Consider the following 19,198-nt stretch of genomic DNA (forward strand, 5'->3'; position numbering starts at 1 on the left):
CAGTACATTGGGTGGTTAAGATTTAGGTTTTAACAACCTTAGAGATACTTTTATCTGTATTAACAAATTCTTTTTAGAGACACACTGGGTATTTCATGTGCTGACACAAGTATTTTTAATTACATTCAGGATATTTTTAGCTATACAAAAATGTGACTACTTCTGTTAGGCAAGCAAATAGAGGTAGATGCTTACCCAAAGAGTTGGTTGAGACTAAAAAACAAAGCTGAAAGGGCAGTGGATATTTTACTTAAATTCATTTGGTGAACACATGCATGGCTTCAATTTTAAGCTAATGTGGCGAAGTTTTTGCAAGCTGTGAAAAGTGCGAATTTTATGCTAACATGTCTCTTATCCTAGGAACCTAAAATGCTCCTAAGTGACCCCCCCAAAAATGAGTGCTAAATTAACAGTCTAATTATTGTCTTTGGGCACATTTCTCTGTGGGGGTAATCAGAGAAAAACTTAAAAAATGTCTTCTATGTTCATTTGGTTGTCTCTTTTCTTTTCTTTTGCAAATATAGAAAATATTAAGTTGAACTAAATGTTATAATTAAAAAGAGTTCATATGCCTGTCACAAATTAAATGTAACTAACTATTATAAGAGAATATGTGTAATATTGCTAGTTCGTGATGCTGTGTGCTCGGTTGAAGCGAGCAACGTGTTGTTAGTATAAAAACTCAGTTTCCCATAAGTCCCTTAACGTTTCATGACGACAAAATCATGCGCCCCAGATAAACAAATACTACGATAGATATGAATGACACACTAACCCCCCTGTTGCACAGCATGTTCTATTAAGTTAGTTAATTTTGTGAGTAGCGCTTTCATGTCGTATAATGAGTCACTTTTATATAATAATTAAAGGCTGTGGTAGGTTACTGTAGTTTACACCGCTTGAACGAGCTGTCGACCGTGCTTTAACACACTAGCTTGGCTTGCTAGCTTGCTGTGCAGGTTAACTAGAGTTTAACATTCAGCTAATTCACAGGGGACAAAAGCATGGCCTATACGCAGATATTGAGAGCTCTGCACAGGAATCTACAACGTCCAGCTACACAGTACTCCGTGCAGAAATGTGTGCTCACACACAGGACAGCGTCTTCATTATCCAGACTGACCTTCCACAGGAGAGTCGAGGCGCCTTCGTCAGTTGTGCCAGCACTGAGCTGCTTCATTCAGGCGCAGGGGTGGCGGGGTTTCTCGCTTGACTCCACAAACCGAAATAAAAGCAGCCCAGAAGAGAGGGACAAATCTGTTTCCAGGTATCAGAGTGGGAGCCCAAAGCCCTCAGCTGCTCAGAAAGGTAAGCAAAGCACTTACAGATGAGTTGTGTACTATCTTGTGTTTACTCTCATTTCGGCTCTGCTGAATTGCATGAGAAGATGTTTTACTGTAATTGTAGTGCAGAAAAGAAATGACAACAACAGGTCTTACATGCACATAAAATACAAAACACATGGACTTTATCCATATGCACACTGCACAGTAGGGTTACATATCTAACGACGGAAAGATCATTGTGATTCAGTCAATAAATACTATCTGAACGTGACAAAATTTCGCCACAAGTGATAAGAATACAAAGCAGTGTTTTTAGATCGTGCAAGATCCAAAAAAAGTGAGAGGTAACCAGCAGATGGTTGGTAAATATTTACTGATAAAGTAATTGTTTCTCACTGTTGACATGTAAAAGTCTATGCATGGCTGAATAACTCCCACCCTTTATATCTTCCAGTTAAAGATGCTGGCAGAGACTTCACCTACTTGATCATTGTCCTCATCGGGCTTGGAGTGACAGGTGACTACTCTTGATTTCAGGCGTTTAACATCTCATCCAAGCTAATATCACAGATCTGGGCACTAATATGTGTTGCTCTGTCTGTGTGTGCGCTTCAGGAGGGCTGTTATATGTGGTGTTCAAGGAGCTGTTTTCGTCCTCAAGTCCAAATAAAGTCTATGGGAAAGCCTTCAATAAAGTCAGGTTAGACCCAGAGGTAAGCCAAACAGTACTGTCCTGCTTGACATAACACAACTTAACTGTTTATGAAGCAGGGTTGCAGATAATGCATTAATTTATTGTTACAAATGTTTGACTGTATATTAGGTATCACTTCAATGCAATAAAACATTTTTGTTATTTGAATTGAAGGTGATCGGTGCATTTGGGGAGCCAATCAAGTGTTATGGGGAGACTACCCGTCGTGGAAGAAGGCAACAAGTCAGGTGGGATTTTCTTTTACTCTTTACATATAGGCTGTTGATTATTATTACAAGAGGTAATAAATAATTGTTACATTTCTGTCCGGTTATGGCACTTTAATTCTCATCTTAGCCTTTTGGTTTATGTAGGTTGTACAGTACTAAACATATATAAACTTTATTGTTGTTCTAATGTCGATTAAACAGTGTTTTCACCCTGTTCACGTGTGCTTCCACCACAGTCACTTTGAGTACCTGAAGGACGGACTGAAGCACATGCAACTGAAGTTTTACATCGAAGGCTCTGAGCCGGGCCTCAAAGGAACTGTGCATTCAGAGTCAAAAGAGGTTGGTATTTTTTGTTATCATGCAGTGTATGAAATGGATGTGTCATACTAAAGCAATGCTGTTCATGTTTAACTATCCCAATTTTAAGAATCTGTTATTAAAATCCATAAGAAGTTTCACGTGTGACAGAAGAGATTAAATGTGCAAAGTTGATAATAAGTAATTTAAAAAAAAAAGTTTTTACCAATCAACTATACTGCTGTTATTTTTCAGAACCCTGAAACAGGAAAATATGAGTTTCGTTACATCTTTGTGGATGTAGACACCTACCCAAGACGAACCATCATTGTTGAAGATAACCGATAAGACTCAGAAGTGACATCTCGCTGAATAAGCATGTGTTTCCAAAAAAATCAGGTTTGTGTTGTTGGACAAGTGGCCGGGGATGTACAGTGACTTTATCTTTAATTGAGTATTTAAAGCTGTTATGTTAAACATCAGCAGTTTTAAATGGTTTAAACTTTGCTGTAACAATGTGATCATTTAGTGAAGAGCTTTGCAAAGCACAGTCTCTTTCACAGAAAATGTTATGCAATTAGTTTATAAATCTGACATGTGCGCAACAATTTTTTTTCTTTTTTTTTCAATAAAAAACTACAGGATGACTTAAATCTTTAAATATTTTGCATCAAAAAAGCTTTTCATTAAATTGTAATAAAAATGTTTGGACCAGACATATGCAAAAAAATACAGCCTCAATGTTGCCTTATTTCTGAGACTTTTGGGTTGAATAATAAAGATGTCACAATGGTTGATCTTCAAGGCTTATGAATTTATTGTATAGTTTAATTGGGGCTTTGTCAGTCATTAAAAAACCTTTTACTCTTTAAAAAAGTTTTAAGTTTAAAAGACAATGTCAGATCTTAAAAATAATTTCTCGTGTTCTGCTTGCATATTTCAAATATCTTCATATATTACATATTATCATAAGTTATGTACACCTGTTTATTCTGATAGGTGGGCTTTTCATTTTTTAACATTCTGTGTTTGGTTCTTTTGTATTTCTGGATTGCATTATTGGACGATGACCACTAGATGGAGGTAATGGATCAAGAGATAGGACAAACCTGATATGACCTTTCAGATTTCTTAAAATACAATCTCATTCATTTTCATATTTCTATGAATATAAATGAATATATTTTATAGTTTTAAAAAAAAAATAGACTTTGAAAGTTATCAAATGGTTACAGAATCCAAAGGGATGGATTTTCAACATTTAATCAAATATTTTTACACTTATTGGTTGCAGTTTTGCCCATTTGTAAGACTAGTTTATGCTACCTTGCCTGAGCCTGGGAAATATTAAGATTTGTTATGGACCTAAATGATACGGCCCAGCACTACCTAAGATGTAGCCTCATTTTTAGAAAAAAAATAGTTAAATCGTCAATTGTGTACCTTAAGAAGATTGGCTTTTTCATTCCCATTATCCTACGGCAGCACAAAGTAGCTTCATGTACAATTCCTAAAGCAACAACAACATCGGACCGTAAAAAAAACAACCGAATGCCTACGCCTGTGATCATGGAAGACGTTTACGGGAAGCAGTGAAGGCAACAGTCCTCTGAACGCCGCCCACTGTGAGATCAGAGGCAGTACTGAACGAACAGGGCTGTACTAAAACTCTACTAGTTTAGTTTTTTCCTTAATGATAAGTGTACGAGTAGCTTGCCTAGTAAATAGATAGAGACATTGTTATTATACCGAAAGGTATGGTGATAAATCAGGTCGGCTTCGGTTGTTTTGTTCGCGGCGGGGGTAAATAGAGAAGCGGCTGTTGTTGTTGTTGTGGCCTGCTGCTCGTTAGCTTAGCTAAGCTAGCTTTAGCCTCAGCTGGTTCCTGGAGCTGTACTCGCGTCACATCCCCACAACGAAAAGGGACATGGCACACCTTTCCAGCTAACTCAAAAGGCCAGGTTGTCTCTTAAAAGTAAGTTTAAAATCCTGTTGTCTTTTTTGCGTATAAGCAGATAACTTTATTTGCTAAGTTAAAGGAGGAGCTGTCATGCTAACATACCATCTGTTTTAAGTTAACCGAAAGTGAAGAAACATTTAACTCAACCTAGCTTAAGTGGTGAGATGCTCTGAGCTTCTTCGTGAATAGAAGTGAGTCAGCTAGTGTTAATTTAAGTTATTTTTTAATATTATTATATAAATATGTATAATAACCTATAATGGTTGTGAATTTTGCCTCTGAGGGAAAAATTTAACCTAAATTTTACCATTTCTAAGGGAGGTGTGGTTTCAGACAGGGATCAGCCAGTTGTTCCCCAGCTATGAGAGCCTCTACTCAGTGACTGACATCTCATTAAACATGGAGCTGTACTGGTACATGTGAGTATGACTTTTGCAGTTAAAAATGCATCGATGTTTTCAACTGAAAGAGTCTAAAGTTGATGAGTAAACATAGCCCATTTCCGCTCTTATTTCCCCTTTTACAGAGTTGTTATCATCTTCATCATCATCAAGATATTTTTCTATGTGTGCTGGTACCGATCGAGACAAAGGCAACTGGCAGCATATCTGAGCAACCCTCGCAATGCTCAGATAGTCATTGTTGGAGGAAGGGCCTACCTTCATCAGATGTGTGAGAGACAGAGTGTAAGTACAGACAAACACGTCCATGTGCACACTAACTCTTTCTACATTTTAAACTCATAATGTAGCAGTCAACATCTGAAGTGCCTTTGTGCCTCCGGGATATGCCTTTATTATGGCTGAGGCTAAGTATAAACAGTTAAGTAGTGTGATGCGGCGAGGTCAGGAGAGATTGACTGACCACTACTCAGTGTAGTACAGAGAGCATTGTAAAGATAGTAGTCGGAGCTAGTCAGCTAAAAAGCTTTTCTCTGCTGGAAGGACAGAGGCTGATGGAGCTTTGACATGCACATGCTGTATGGCGCTTTGAGTTTATTACTTTGTAGGTACCTGTGCTGTTGCTAGAGATGTTCCACGCATTAAATTACCTTTTCAGATTCCAATGCAATAAAGAAACATACTGTACATGTTACTTTTTAACAGCCGTGGGATTTTCCACTGCTAAATATGGCCAATGTGTGACCATTTTTGCTAGCCATAAATACAGTAATAGTCTTTGCTCGCACTGCATTGTGGTGTGTGGTTTTATATTATCACGTGATACAATACCTGTTATCAGTTCTTCTTTTCTGCTACAACACTGAAGTTTCCAGCGGCAGCCATAACAAATGCGTTGTGGCAGCACGTTATTCATGTCTGGTGAAAGAAGTTGTTTTTCAAGGCTCTTTAATTATGATTGATGTATAGTCTGGCGTACTTGCTGATACCTATATCCGCATTTTAGGTAGTATGGAAGTTACCACATTTGAGGCATTTCTGAAACTGGTATTTTTATCAGAACAGCTCTAGTTGTAGCTAAACTAGCAAAAACAAGAGTTACTACCTCCGATGCCGGCTCAGAGGTGCCCTCGACTTCGCCCCACCTCCGTGTGTCAGAGAAGACATAATAATCACGCCTTGTGTATAACGGGCTAATACATACAAAGCTATCCTCTTTTTCACTATTGATGATAGTGTTCAAAGGCCATTCCAGCTTTGAAGGAAAGAGGTGTTCAGAATTTGGCAAATTTTTGACATATTCAAGCTCATTTCGAGGAAAAAATCACATGTATTATAATGTATTATGATATGTTTACCAGAATATGTTATCATGTGTAAAGTGGAAGAAAGGGGAATTTAGTGTGTTCTTCCTCGATGAGTACTTTAATGGTCCAACAACAAACCAAAAGCGTTGTGTCATAAAATGAACTTCGTTCCTTTTCTCAGAAGCAGGCCTGCAGTAAGGGAAAGTTAAATAAGGTCACAGTTGTGTTACATTTTTGCAGAGGAGTTCTCTCAAGAGGGGCATGTGGTTTTCAGTGAGTCGTTTTTACTTCGAACAGAATGACAAACTTCCTTTTCACTTTCAGTCACACACTGACAAGTACAAGTGTGCGGCTGGGCATTTATAACCACACGCTTCAGGCTCGCATGTGCTCGTATGCTTACCTTTCATGGCTTGGTTTGTTTGACCTTGCTGACGTCAGGGGTTTGCAGTTGACAGCTTCTCAGTTAGAAAGTACTCGTGAGTGGGTGGCTGGGACCCTTTTTTTTGGAACGAGTTTGTAACATTTCAACTATGCATGTGAGATTCTTGTGTGCAAATACCATCAGCGAAGACAGGGGCAGGAAGGCAGGAGAAGACTGATTTACAGACAGCCCTGATTACAGCCCTTTTGGAAGCCTTGGTATTTCCCTACATACTAAAAAAAAGTAATTTTTTGTCTTTGTGCTGTGTGTCTTAATTCTTGAAATCTCTCTGTCACCATGTCTTATTTCGTGGAAATCAAAAAGCATCAGTAAGTAAAAGGAAAGTATTATCTAATGTTTGCGATTTGTTTATCTGGTGGTTTATCTGTGCTGCCCTTGAAGAGTCACCTGATCACTGTGAGGACTTCCACAGCTCAAATCTGATATACAACCCAGCCTTCTCTTTTATAATCCCCATCAAGTTCTGCTTGACTGTAGTTTTATTTGTGTTTTCTGAGAGATGTCTAGAATAGCAATGCGTCTCCTCAGCATCAGTTTGTGTGGAGTCTTTCCTGCAGGCGATGCCACAGGTTTAGACAGTCATCATGATTGTGCTTCCCCCAGAGCCTTTCTGCTTTACTGCCTCTCTAAAACACCTGGAAGCAATCAACGTGATTCAGAGCCGTCTTAAAATATGCTCCGTGAATCATATGAAACGGCTCACTCTGACATCATTTCTAACTCTTGCCCACTCTGTCCACTTCCTAGAACTTATTACAAGAGGGGCTGGTTGAATGCTATCAACACGTTCTGAGAAATTAAGTCTGAGCTTGTCAATTCCAGTTAATCTTGATATTATCTACAGCACAGGCTGTGGTATTTTTGGCATACTTTGGGATATTTGTGTGACAGGAAATGCCCCCGTTATGAAAAAAGCAAAGCAAATGATGCAGTTAAAACTTAGACATGCTTGGCCTTTTGTCCTTGGGTTTCCCCACACCAGTTGAAACATCCTGTGTGCTATCTGAAATATTTGTCTTATTTTCCGGAAAGTCGAATACACTGTAAGAATGCTATTCGTCTCATCTTATCAGACACATAGTGTATGTATACAGGCTAATTACACATCCAGTAACAGCCCTTCTGCCCCTCATCTCTCTTGTTTTGCTTCTTTACCACTTACTCTTCTTCAGCGCCCTTCTTTCGCCCGTCTCTGGTGTATAATGTTCCCTGTTTAGATTTTAATGGAATGTGCGGCAGGGAGGCCCCACAGTCATCCATAACCCAGCACCCTGAAAGTTTTCTGGCGAGACTCCAAGACGACTCGAGTCCTCGGCTTAAATGAATCAAACGTAAAGGGGAGGAGAAAGTGTTGATGTAGTATCACTCACTAAGCCTGTCGGACAGTCTTATTGACGGCTACCTGAAAAGTGAACCCTTTGAGGAAAAGCTTTTGTTGTGTGACGGCCCTGGAGAGAGATGGAGTTGAAAGGTTTATTTTTTCCTTCATCCTGTTTGGTTTTTGTCCAGACCTTTAGGTCTGCAGAAGCACTTTATTGGTTTGGCTAAAAGTGCCATAATAATTATGTAACTTTATAGACTATTATGCTATTTGTCTGGTAATAACATTTGAACTTTGGTTGGCTCGTCTGTGCTCTATTTTCCCTTATCACTCTCTGTCGTGCCCACAACAACAGGATGGCAATTAGGCTTAATTATGACATCAGTCTGCAAGGGCATCAGTCCATCAACACAGGCTTCCTGCTCAATCTGCATGGGCCTTCTTCCTGTTAGGTAACTTGCCAACATGAGTGAAAAACACTGAGAGGGGGTATACAAACTAAAACTAAAAGAGTTTTTTTTAGAATACTTAAAGTTGTAATCTCGAAGATCTCAGTTTCGTTCTCACCTATGGCGATAAACGGTAATTGCTGCAGCACACTTCCCAGAAATCCAAACAGTGTGACGTCCACGGTTGGCTCTGGTTGTAACTCTTGATTTTCCGTGCTGACGGTCGCTTTGCTTTTTAGACTGTTTGCCTTCATCTGAGCGTCAAATTTGTTTCTTTTACTTTGGATTTTCACTTATTTTTGAAGTTGTATTTGTAGTCGTCGATCTTTTCTTTGTTTGTTCAGCCATAGTAGATTACTGTTTACTCACAACACATGCAGAGACCGGAAACGCAGCCGCTCAGCTCTGCCTACCCTCTCTGGCAGACCAACCACTGCTGGCCGCTTGTGATTTTTTCCTGTGAAAGTCGCCACCGACACCCAGTCCTGTAATTCTGCAAATGCTAAGGCTTTCATCAGTGGGCCATAGGCTCAATCACCATTGTGTTACCTCATTCTGCGATAGATAGTGACTTAACAGACATTTATGTAAATAAAAATCTTCAAGATTATATCTTTAAAATCTGGAATATCAGACGCAGTCTGTTTTGGGGGGTATCCCAGAGGGAAAACGGTTTTCTATAGCTATGTATTAATAAAAACGTGTGTTTAGGTGTAAAATAATTGAGGAGGGTTGGAGCTTAGAGAAATTCAATGATTGATATGAGTTATCTAAATTAAAGGCAGTGAGACATGATATTCCAAAGAAAAGGACTTTATGCAAACAGTTGCACCTTTGCTAGACAAGTGTGGGAAAGGTTGCAATTGGCATTCAGACGCGGCTCAAATGACTCTGCAGTAGACCCGGGTAATTATCGCATTGATGGGAAAACAAAAAAGATGCTATGCTCTGTCGGTAACTTCTGTCGTCATCTCAGCAACAAATTCCGCCCGTCTCCGTCCGAGCAGCGCTCGAACATCGTTACAAATTTGTTGGCGCAGAGTATGATAAACAGACTGAATGAGTAATCGATACAATAAAGACCTAACCACCGTAGAATCTTCACTGTTTACTGACCCTGTTTCGCGCGCGTATTTGACATCGGTGACACGGCAGAAAAAGAGACCGAAAGCAGAATACTCCACTGGCAATGGCAACAGATTTCGGGGGGAAAGGGATATAAATTAAGTCAAATTTAGCTTAACAAATAAAGGGCACTGTCAAACAAATAAACATTAAATTATAATTCATTTTGACGCACTTGACAGGCAAAGGAGAGCACAGGTCTGGTTGGTTGATGAGCAAACTGAGCAATGGGTTCTCCTCTGATTTATAAGATGATTGAGGGGAGATTGAGTTCACCTGTGTCTCATTTACTCCAGTCAGCACAGGTGTGCACGTTGCTCCTCCCAGAACTCAGAGGGATCATGGCAGACATGAAAAATTCCAACAATGTGTATACAAGTTATTTCAAGACTATCAATTTATTGTCATTTAAAACACACTGAAAATGCACATAAATGATAGTCTAGGATCAGTTTTTCGCCCTGTCGAGTTTGCAATCCTGCTAGCTACCGGTGCTGCTAGCGGGAGCTGGCAGCCTATGGTAACGTTGATTGTTGTGAGGGCGGCGGCTGCAATGGCGATCATCATCAATGCATGTCCGTGACCATGTCCAGTTAGCTCACATTCTCATCATTTTACCGGACTTAACAACATCACACACACTGAAAATACACTCGCTGCCAAAGCTGCCGCTAACAGAGAGTAACATAAACATCAGTGCAAAACTAACTTACATATTCATGGACGCACACACGATAAAAAGAGTCCGTCAGCGATCAGTAATGTCTACGTAGTAGGTGCGGTAAACAAGTCTGGGCATGTCTCCCATACTGCTGTGTTTGGGGGGGGGATGCTGCATTCAGGTGCGCTCAGAAACATGAGTGATTAGACACGTGACCTTTTGAACAACACCTCTTCTATCAAGCGTGAAGAAGGGTGCAAGATGTCTGCAGTGTGGCAGTTTTTTGGCCACTACAATAAGAGTAGACATGATATCAATTCCACTACAGTGGAGACTTGATGTTCTCTGCAATTAGTGGAAAAAAACATGCCTAATATATCGGTATCGCAATCGGCAAAAAGGGTTGAAAAATATAGACATATCGGATTTTGGTGAAAAATCCAATATTGTGCGTCCTTAATTAAAAGTGTGTCTTATTCACCAAATTTTACGGTGTATGATATTGCATCACACTCCTGTGTTTTGTGTATGAGGGGTTGATGTGGTCCATCAGGTTTTGGGTGAAAACGTTCCATGCTGGTCATGTTTAAAGACAGAATACATGCAGCCCATAACACACAGAGTCTCTCATTTCTCTCTTAGAAAACAGTCCTGGTGTTTGTTTAGTGGTGTTTGTACTTCAGTGTGTAAACTTGCTCTTTAATCAGAGCCTGAAGCAAAGAGTTTGAAGGAGGGCCCAATGGAGCGCACCTTCTATAAACCATTATTACCATAACCAGCAGCAGTGAGCTCTCCACTGATGTGCACAGTAAAACCAGCTTAGTTAGTATCCTCCTCATGTTAGCAGTGTCTTGGTCTGTTTGCATATTTGTGTGCTGTTGTGCTTCTGCTTTTTTGTTGTGCATCATTAACTCTGTTTCCTTCCCTCTGTAGCAAACGTCAGTGTGGCCGAGTTGGTACGGCGTTCAGGACGACCTGTCAATAGAGGAGCCCTCCACGGCCCTGCCACCAGCTGCATCCTTCTCCCAGTTGGACATGCCACCCCCATATGAGGCAGTCTCTGGAGGTAGCACACACTCTTTTTAATCCAGTACTTTAGCCATGTATGCTGCTTCCTCTTTCATCAGGCTGATGCAAAATTGAGGCAGGAAGACCTTCCTTTCCCCCTCTTCTACTTCTTCATTCATAATTTCCTGTTGGCCACAGTTGTTGGCTGTTATCCGCTCATGTAAAAGGAAATTCCTTCCTGGTTCACAGCGCACAGAAAGAAAAGCCACGTTTATGCATGATGCAAGGGTTTAATAGGTTCCTGTTAAAGATATCTCCAGGGCAGGATTTTGGTTGATACACGACTTTCAGGTTTCACCATTTCATAGCACAACCAGGTACATGTTCTGATTACATTCCCCACAGCAACTGTGTTTACAATGATTCATTCTAAAGTAACTGAATATTTCATTCAGTCGTCACATAGTTTGATTTACTGTGATAGAGAGCAGAGGTCACTATGTGCAGAATGTTTGCAGAGGAGATTGACTTGTGTGTCACAGAACAGAGAGACTTTTTCAACAAGCTTCAAGCTGAATTTACTCTGAACAATCTCCACTGACAAAACCAGCCCGAACCGTCCCTGCAGCCCAGACATGCAAGCACATTTTTTTTAGCGAGAGACGCATGTTTTCTACTGCATGGCCTACAGCACAATGGGGCCTGCTCACGTTTCAGCTGTGAACACAGAAGCATGAAGCCAGCTTATATGATTAAGGATATTCTCATATTGTGCATGGGTTTATTGTTCACAGCTAAAACGGCATAATTCCGTGTTTTTCCAGAATTACATTTTTAAAAAGGTCGCCTCTGAAATGGGTCGTTCAGAACAGCTGCAGGTTTCTGCATAGAACCTTGCTTTCGCTGAAATCGACCAATCATCATTCACCCTCATTCACTTCAGGCTGCCTTCTTGCACTCGTTTGTAGTCAAGATTTAAACTTACCATTCCGACACCTCCTGGCGATTCTGGCTCGTACATATCAGGCCGAATAACCGATGCTAGAGCAGCCATGTTTTCTACAACTTTGGAGTGACAGTGCAGTACGCAGTCACTCCAAATACTGTCAGCCGATCGTGGTCTGACCTTTGAATGGCAAAACGACTTTCAGGAGGAAGGAGAGGCTCAGAAAAGAATTAATTTGAAATATGTATCCAATTTTTAAATGACGCAAACTTTACCAACGTGATTCAAAAACACATTAGAATAATAGAAAATTGATTGCAAAGCTTAAATATGTCCCCTTTAAGTCTAAAACATTTTCACTCACACAAAACACCATCACTGATCAGAGTGCAATTATAATCCAGACGCCTGAACTTGCGGAAAACAGTTTGGATCTCGTCATTATGCAAAACACCAGCTTTATGATTCTAGTGAAAATCAATGCCACAATCTCAGGCCTAGAAAGACAGACTGACAAGCATGTGTCTTACTGCTTGAAGGTGTCGCTGCACCAACAACACCACGTGCAGGATGAGGTGTTATTCTGCAGCAGGTTACCGTTATTGGTCAACCAATCTATTCTGAATAAAATGTTTGAACACACTGAAAACTTTGTCAGCTTTAAAAAGACAAAGTAGACTTTGTGTCAGTAACCTAGTTCTGAAGAAACCACCAGCTTCAGGGCTTTCTTTGTACACCAAACACTGCCTTGATGTGTGCTGTGTCGGTTAACTGATTTGTGTTGCCTGTTTTTAGCTTTATCATCTGTAGAGTCTTTTAACTGAGTTGTTTAGTTCCTTATTCTGTGCTCCCGATGCGCCAGTCCTGTTCATGTTTCATTTGTTTTATGTTATTTGAGGATTTGAAGTTCTCCTTTTTTCACAGTCATATCAAAAGGGGAAGTAAGCCAGTCATAATAACCTCATCACACTCAAACGTATGTGTCAGGCAAATGATTAACTACATATTACATGTCGTTTCATGAGAGACTGAAAGCCGGCCGGGCAGGTTGTTGAAGATTTGAATCGAGCTTCACAGGGCCGTTTGTTACAAATGTTTTCCACTTTGATGATGTGAAGTGCTCGCGCAGGCTGACAGCAGGATGTGGTTTATGTGGGGTGGAAGTGGTGACCTTTGAGAACTAATAGTACAACATGTTGCAGCCTCACTTTCGCCCACACATATGATCTTTATTCTTGTCAGAGATACCAGAGAGTGTCTCAGGGCTCGCTGTAGCCTAAATGTATAATTAATGCTGCGTTGTTTTCTATACGCTTAAGATTAGGTGTATGATTTCATACCTTCATATTTCTGTCTTAATTTTGACATCAAAAACTAGATCTGCAATTGTTTCTGCTTTTTTTTCCCCCTCTCAACCCCCACGGTGGAAAAAAATAACTCTTCAAATAGCACACAGCGTAGTTTACCTGTAACATGCTGCTGCACTGTGGGAGACACTGTGGTCACTGCAGGAGTCAGGTGTCAGAGAGAGTCAACCGAAACAAGCTCAACAGAAGTGGAAAGTCTTTCTGTTTCTCTGAAGTCACTGATGTGGAAACACTTTCCTTCACTGTGACACTCCATCGCCAAACATTAATTATATAATGACTACGTTTACACGCACCAAATAATCCAGGTTCTGTCTTTATTTTGAGAAGAAACAAATGTTCCTACTGAGCCTTGTGCAAACTGCTGGTCGCTTTCTTTGTTTACTACTAAACAGGCAAGAGGCTGTTTGTCCTAATCAGAAAAAAAGTTTGAATTTAAGGGCGTCTTTGCAAGGCTGCATACTTTAACTGACATGCTTTACATCATGGTTATTGACATCTGTTACACTGTATACTAATTGTTATATACATTATAACAGTGGAAAAATATGCATTATTAAATATGTTCACTGGCGTAGACGTCAGTGCTTAAATATTTGTTAAAATTGAATCAAATCCTGAACAAACAAAAGTCAGTCGAACAGTGGATTTGAATTCAATTCAATTTTGTGTTGCACGTTTTATGCAAATGTAAACCATATGTGCTTTACGTAAGATAAAAAAAACAAACAAATGAAATATGAAGTAAACAAATGAATCCAGAAACACAACTATAAAATTCAAAAGGACCCTGCACAAACACATACTACACTCACATATATTAAAGCCCCCTCCAGTGAAAGTCGAGTGTTTAACCTTGTAAACATCTCCATGTGGTGTTTTTCATGTGCTACAAGACATATCAGGGACAACATAAGATAAGATAATCCTTTATTGATCCCCAGGGGGGAACCTCGGGTGTTACAGCAGTACCAAGACAAAGTAGCAAGTCAGTGAATACAATATAAAAAAATAAGAATAGATAGATAGATAAATAAAAAATATGAGGGATACATATAAAAAATACAAGGTATATACAACTGTTATACAAGTAGGAGTAAGTGACAAGTTAAAGTCATCTCCATGGCTGGGCCTGTCTGCTTTTGCACTGCTTCTGCAGTGTACCAAGGACAGGCTGAACAACACGTTTCCAGATTGGCAGCTTTGAGACGTCACAAACCTAAGGAGCCAATCCCGTTAACGGACGGAGCGACGCTATGTATATCATTATGTGTAACCTATGGCAACCACTTTGGCGATGCGCGAGCCAGCTGTAACTGTCATCGTCATTTTTGCAAACTCACTACTGACTACTAACGTTAACGTTACTACTGCTGATTACTACATTTCAAGCTAGCTAAGTTTTAACAAGTTGCCACTAAACGATGACAGAGACATGTTTTGTTTTCACGACGGAGGGGGCAGTTGCCTTGAGAGGATTTTTACAAGGTAATTAAACATATTTTGCAGATAAAAACATATCAGACACAATTTATTATTTCAAGCAGAGAATTTTATACGTCTTAAAACATGACTGGAGCTGCTCTTTAAAGTGCAGGTCTTATGCTCCCAGACCTGTCCCTATTAGAGCACACACACAGGTTTACACCAGGAACACACAAGGTGCACACACAAACAACAAACTAACAGCCAAAGGCACAAGAGAAAAGTTTTAAGTCTGCTTTGAAGAGAACATAAAGCTTCCACAGATCTCAGGTCAGGAGGCAGTTTGTTACCATGGTGATGAAACACACCCTCGCCTGATTTGGTTTAAAATTTAGGTACATCCAGGAGGCTCATACCTGATGATCTGAGCGATCTGATTGGGCAGTGAGCAGGTCAGGAAGATATTGAAAGACACCCCGAGGGTTACTTCTTAACATTACATTTGGATAAACCAGAACCCGCTAATTGCTTCAGCGAGGAGCAAGTGAGGAGGAAGTGAATTTCATTAGGAAAATTTTAGGCAAACGAGGAAATCGTTTTAAAGAGATGAGGAAACTGATGGCAGCACGCAGAAGAAAGGCTGCAGAAGTTTTTTGATGAGAGCAGCCAGGAGGACTCAGCTGATTACACTGCTCCAGGGTCAGTTTTTCCTGCCAACATTTCTGCCTCTTTTTTTCCTCAGCACAATAATTTCCTGAGTTTCTTTTCACATTTTTCTTTCTTTCTTTAACTGCAATTTGCACCTGGGTTTCTCACACATCTGAATGAGTGCATTGGTGTCCTGCCTTCTCTTCCTGTGCACAGTTTGTCACATTGAGGAACACACACTTTGTCAGTTGTTGAAGCAGCTTAGGGAGGGTTTGGGAGGTTTGTTTTGATGCAGTGGCTCTCTTGCTCGTGTAAACATGTCAGAATCATTGTAATGTAACGCGATTGGATTGCAAACATGAACTACGTCTTACGTTGTTCAGACAGCTGAACAACTTATTGACCTTAATTCTCCTTTCTTCTTCTCAGAGGATGACCTGAAGCCGCCTCCCTACAGCGAGTGCGCTCAGGGCGATGAGGCCGACGCTGCCCGTCCCTCCCGTCTCTCTCCTCTCATCTCCGAGGGAGGAGGGGACACCATCAGCGTAAACGAAGCCCCGCCCCCTTACACGCTGTCTCCTTCTACACAAATCAATATAGAAGACGGCGCCGCGAGCCACAGCGAGTCGCAGCCAGAGAGCAGGTCCACCTAATCAGTCACCGATGCCAGTTTGCCTTTTTCCATGCACTGCCTTCCTACATTCAACCTCAGTGATCGTTGCCAGCCTAACTCTCACAACACGAGAGGAGATGTTTATTTGAATGCGAGCGAATGTGTGTGTATGTATGAGTGTGTTTGTTCTGTGGTTTTTAGACTTGTTTTTCTACTTTGTATTGTGTAAAAAAAATGGTCATCTGATGAGTTTGGCAATAACAGACGACATCAGCAAGCCTGTGTGCCTCAGTCAAGACTGCAGAACCTGCCTCCCAGCAACGAGGAAAATCCCCCCCTGCCCTCTGAGCTCTATGGGAATCAGCGTGACACATTAGCAGTGAGAAGATGCATTCAAATGTGCTCTTTTTTTAAAATCTTTAATTTGTTTTTTTTCTGTTTATCCGAGGCCACTTCCTTTCACAGATCAAACATAGTTCACCAATTTCACAGGGCAGCTATTTTTCTTTGATGTCACGCATAAGAAGGTTTTAATATGGCACTGCTGTGTTCCAAATGTAGGGAAACTAACAGATTGTTTTAATGCATCCACATTGATCAGCAACTAAAAATACACAAATAGTTTAAATCCAGAGGGACATCAGGCCACATTTCTAGCCAAAATGACATATTTGATAGCCCCAAGGACTGCATATAAAGATGGACGACTCATCTCCATCTGTTCTCGAGATGGTCTCCATGGTGACATCATTTGGAGCCAGAGTTGCGCAGCAGAGATCTGCTGGTGGAGCCGCTGTAGCCACTTCCTCTAATCAAAACACACAATTAACTTACCGGAAAGACAGCAAGGATCCCGCATGTCTGCGTATTTAACAGCAGAACAGCTTCTTGTGTTGGTCTGAAGCAGACGTTCGCAGATATGGAAACTTCAATGACTGAAGTGATTGTTTTAGTGACGATTCCTCTCACCGATCCTCCTCTACTCTAATCATCCTTTTTACAGCAACTAACTATAACTATACTGACAGAAACCATGTTTGAGAAAAATGTATTTGGCGTGTATTTCGATTTTATAGTTTGACTCATGTCCCATCTGTTAACATGGAGGAGGCGGGCTTTATGACCGACACTGCAGCCAGTCAGCAACTTGGAATACAGCGGCCCAACATTATAAGAGCATTTGAGGAGCTCAGTGAGTTTCACTCTGCAAATTCTCTGTGAATTGACTCATTCTAAAAGCACGATTGGGGAAACGAGTAGAAGCTTGACGGTGTTTAGTTCCTGCTGCTGCGGCACATGCAAAATGTGGGACATTCCCTTGTCTGCGTGTTCCCGTCTGTAGACGTTCTTCTGAAAACTGATGTTGAGTTAATAATGCAGACGGTTTAATTAGATATCTGGCGATCCTCAGAATACATGTGCATAGTGAATAAATTGTATCCCAACTGTTCTTGCTCTCGACGCTTCATTAACACAGCGCACGTGTTATTGAAGACAAAGTTTGTTCACGGTGAAATATTTGATAATGAATTAAGTAAATGTTAAAGTAATGACCTCATCAGCGATGCTGGTTCTGTTTAATATATCACACTGATTAGAGCGGCACATTAGGCAATTCATGTGGCTATTAGATCTGTGAATGGAAGTGAGGGAGGACACGATGGTGAAATAAATGAACACCATATGGCAGTAGAAGAGACGTTATTCTCTGCATTATCACCTCTCTTATTTGTTGCTGCTTTACATTAACACCTATATGCCAAAAACAGGGCTCTGCAGACGGTAAAAACACGAGTGCTGTTACTTCTGTGTCTCAAAAGGTCTTCAGGGGTGTGAATACTTCAACCTTTGACAGGTATGAAAACGCATTTCATTTCATCCAATTCAAAGTTATGAATTAAATTGTTGGTCCGAAGGTTGAATTGAGAAAAGTATCCAATTTAAAATGTAAAACAATCCTCTAAAAATTCATCCACAAAACTCAGTTATTCTTTTTGTTTTTGTAATATTTGTCAAAGACTAACCAAAAAAATGTTTAGCATCAGCTTCTGTTCGCTGTAATCTTCACATCCCTCTACCACAGGCTGGTAGAGGTCAGAGGAGTGTGTCTATTTCTCCTGTTTGTAATTTTCTTGTATAGTATTGCTTTGAGAAACATCATTACTGTGCTTTTCTTTTGCTTTATGTATCACATAATCCGGGCATCACACTGTAAGAAGATGCTCCAACATGACCGCCCGTCTGTGTTTGTTTCAGCGACAATATAATCTGTGTACAGTTTCTGGACATTATAAAAAAAAAAAAAATCAGGAAGTAAAACAAAATGAAAACGTACAATGTGATGTGTTTAAACGGTAATCCTTCATATTGTGATGACAAATCGTGGAGCATCTCTTACTCAGTCTGACGGATGCGACAGAAAAGCTGCAAGGTCCAAATCTGAACTCACTAACAGCAGCAGCAGCAGCAGTGTGATGATTCACTACCTAAACTGTAGTGTTACAGGCGTCTACTGTTCTGTTCGTCCTGTTTGTTACCTTCATGTGCATTCCCATGCTGGTCGACATATCAGATCTCTCCAGTCAGTAGCTTTGTGAGTTGAGTGGAGGTTTTTTTTTTTCTGTTTCAGGTAAAAATGTATTAAACTGTTGTTTATAATCTTCCAAGTGTAACTTTTTTGATTACCTTGAAGTCATTTATAAAAAATTTCCCTTCACTGTAGAGGAAGAATAGCTGCACTGTTTCCAAAATATCCATATGTCCTTAATTTCACTCTCATAAATAGACAGTCATTCCAAATTAATGGTTTCTATTGAATGTTATTAGGAAATACACCACAGCTGGTTCTTAGCAAGTATTCAAGGGACAGGCATTCCATGAGGGCTGATATAGAGAACAACATCACTGGGACTTTTCACTATGTGTATCACTCCGCCTCAGTCAGGTGTTCTGAATACTGCTAATTAACATTACAGCAGACCCTGTATGTCAAAATTAATTTAGCTGGTACCT

General features: G+C 40.3%; 2 protein-coding genes across 2 annotated transcripts; both read left to right on the forward strand.

Annotated features, from left to right (window-relative positions):
• Nucleotides 1-763: 763 nt before the first annotated feature.
• Nucleotides 764-3,219, forward strand: timm21 (translocase of inner mitochondrial membrane 21). Its single transcript, XM_069667685.1, has 6 exons — nucleotides 764-1,308; nucleotides 1,741-1,803; nucleotides 1,902-1,999; nucleotides 2,155-2,228; nucleotides 2,447-2,552; nucleotides 2,766-3,219. The coding sequence occupies exons 1-6, from the start codon at nucleotides 1,005-1,007 to the stop codon at nucleotides 2,856-2,858; spliced, it is 738 nt and encodes a 245-aa protein (XP_069523786.1). The 5' UTR covers nucleotides 764-1,004; the 3' UTR covers nucleotides 2,859-3,219.
• A 932-nt stretch (nucleotides 3,220-4,151) lies between these two features.
• On the forward strand, nucleotides 4,152-18,852 carry LOC138595565 (uncharacterized). The gene is made up of 5 exons (XM_069666860.1): nucleotides 4,152-4,485; nucleotides 4,788-4,889; nucleotides 4,997-5,156; nucleotides 11,113-11,245; nucleotides 16,003-18,852. The coding sequence occupies exons 2-5, from the start codon at nucleotides 4,870-4,872 to the stop codon at nucleotides 16,224-16,226; spliced, it is 537 nt and encodes a 178-aa protein (XP_069522961.1). The 5' UTR covers nucleotides 4,152-4,485; nucleotides 4,788-4,869; the 3' UTR covers nucleotides 16,227-18,852.
• Nucleotides 18,853-19,198: the final 346 nt, after the last annotated feature.

Source organism: Semicossyphus pulcher, unplaced genomic scaffold (genome assembly GCF_022749685.1).
Source record: "Semicossyphus pulcher isolate SPU_LCO1_2020_fin unplaced genomic scaffold, fSemPul1.0.p SCAF_18, whole genome shotgun sequence".
Lineage (NCBI taxonomy): Eukaryota > Metazoa > Chordata > Actinopteri > Labriformes > Labridae > Semicossyphus > Semicossyphus pulcher.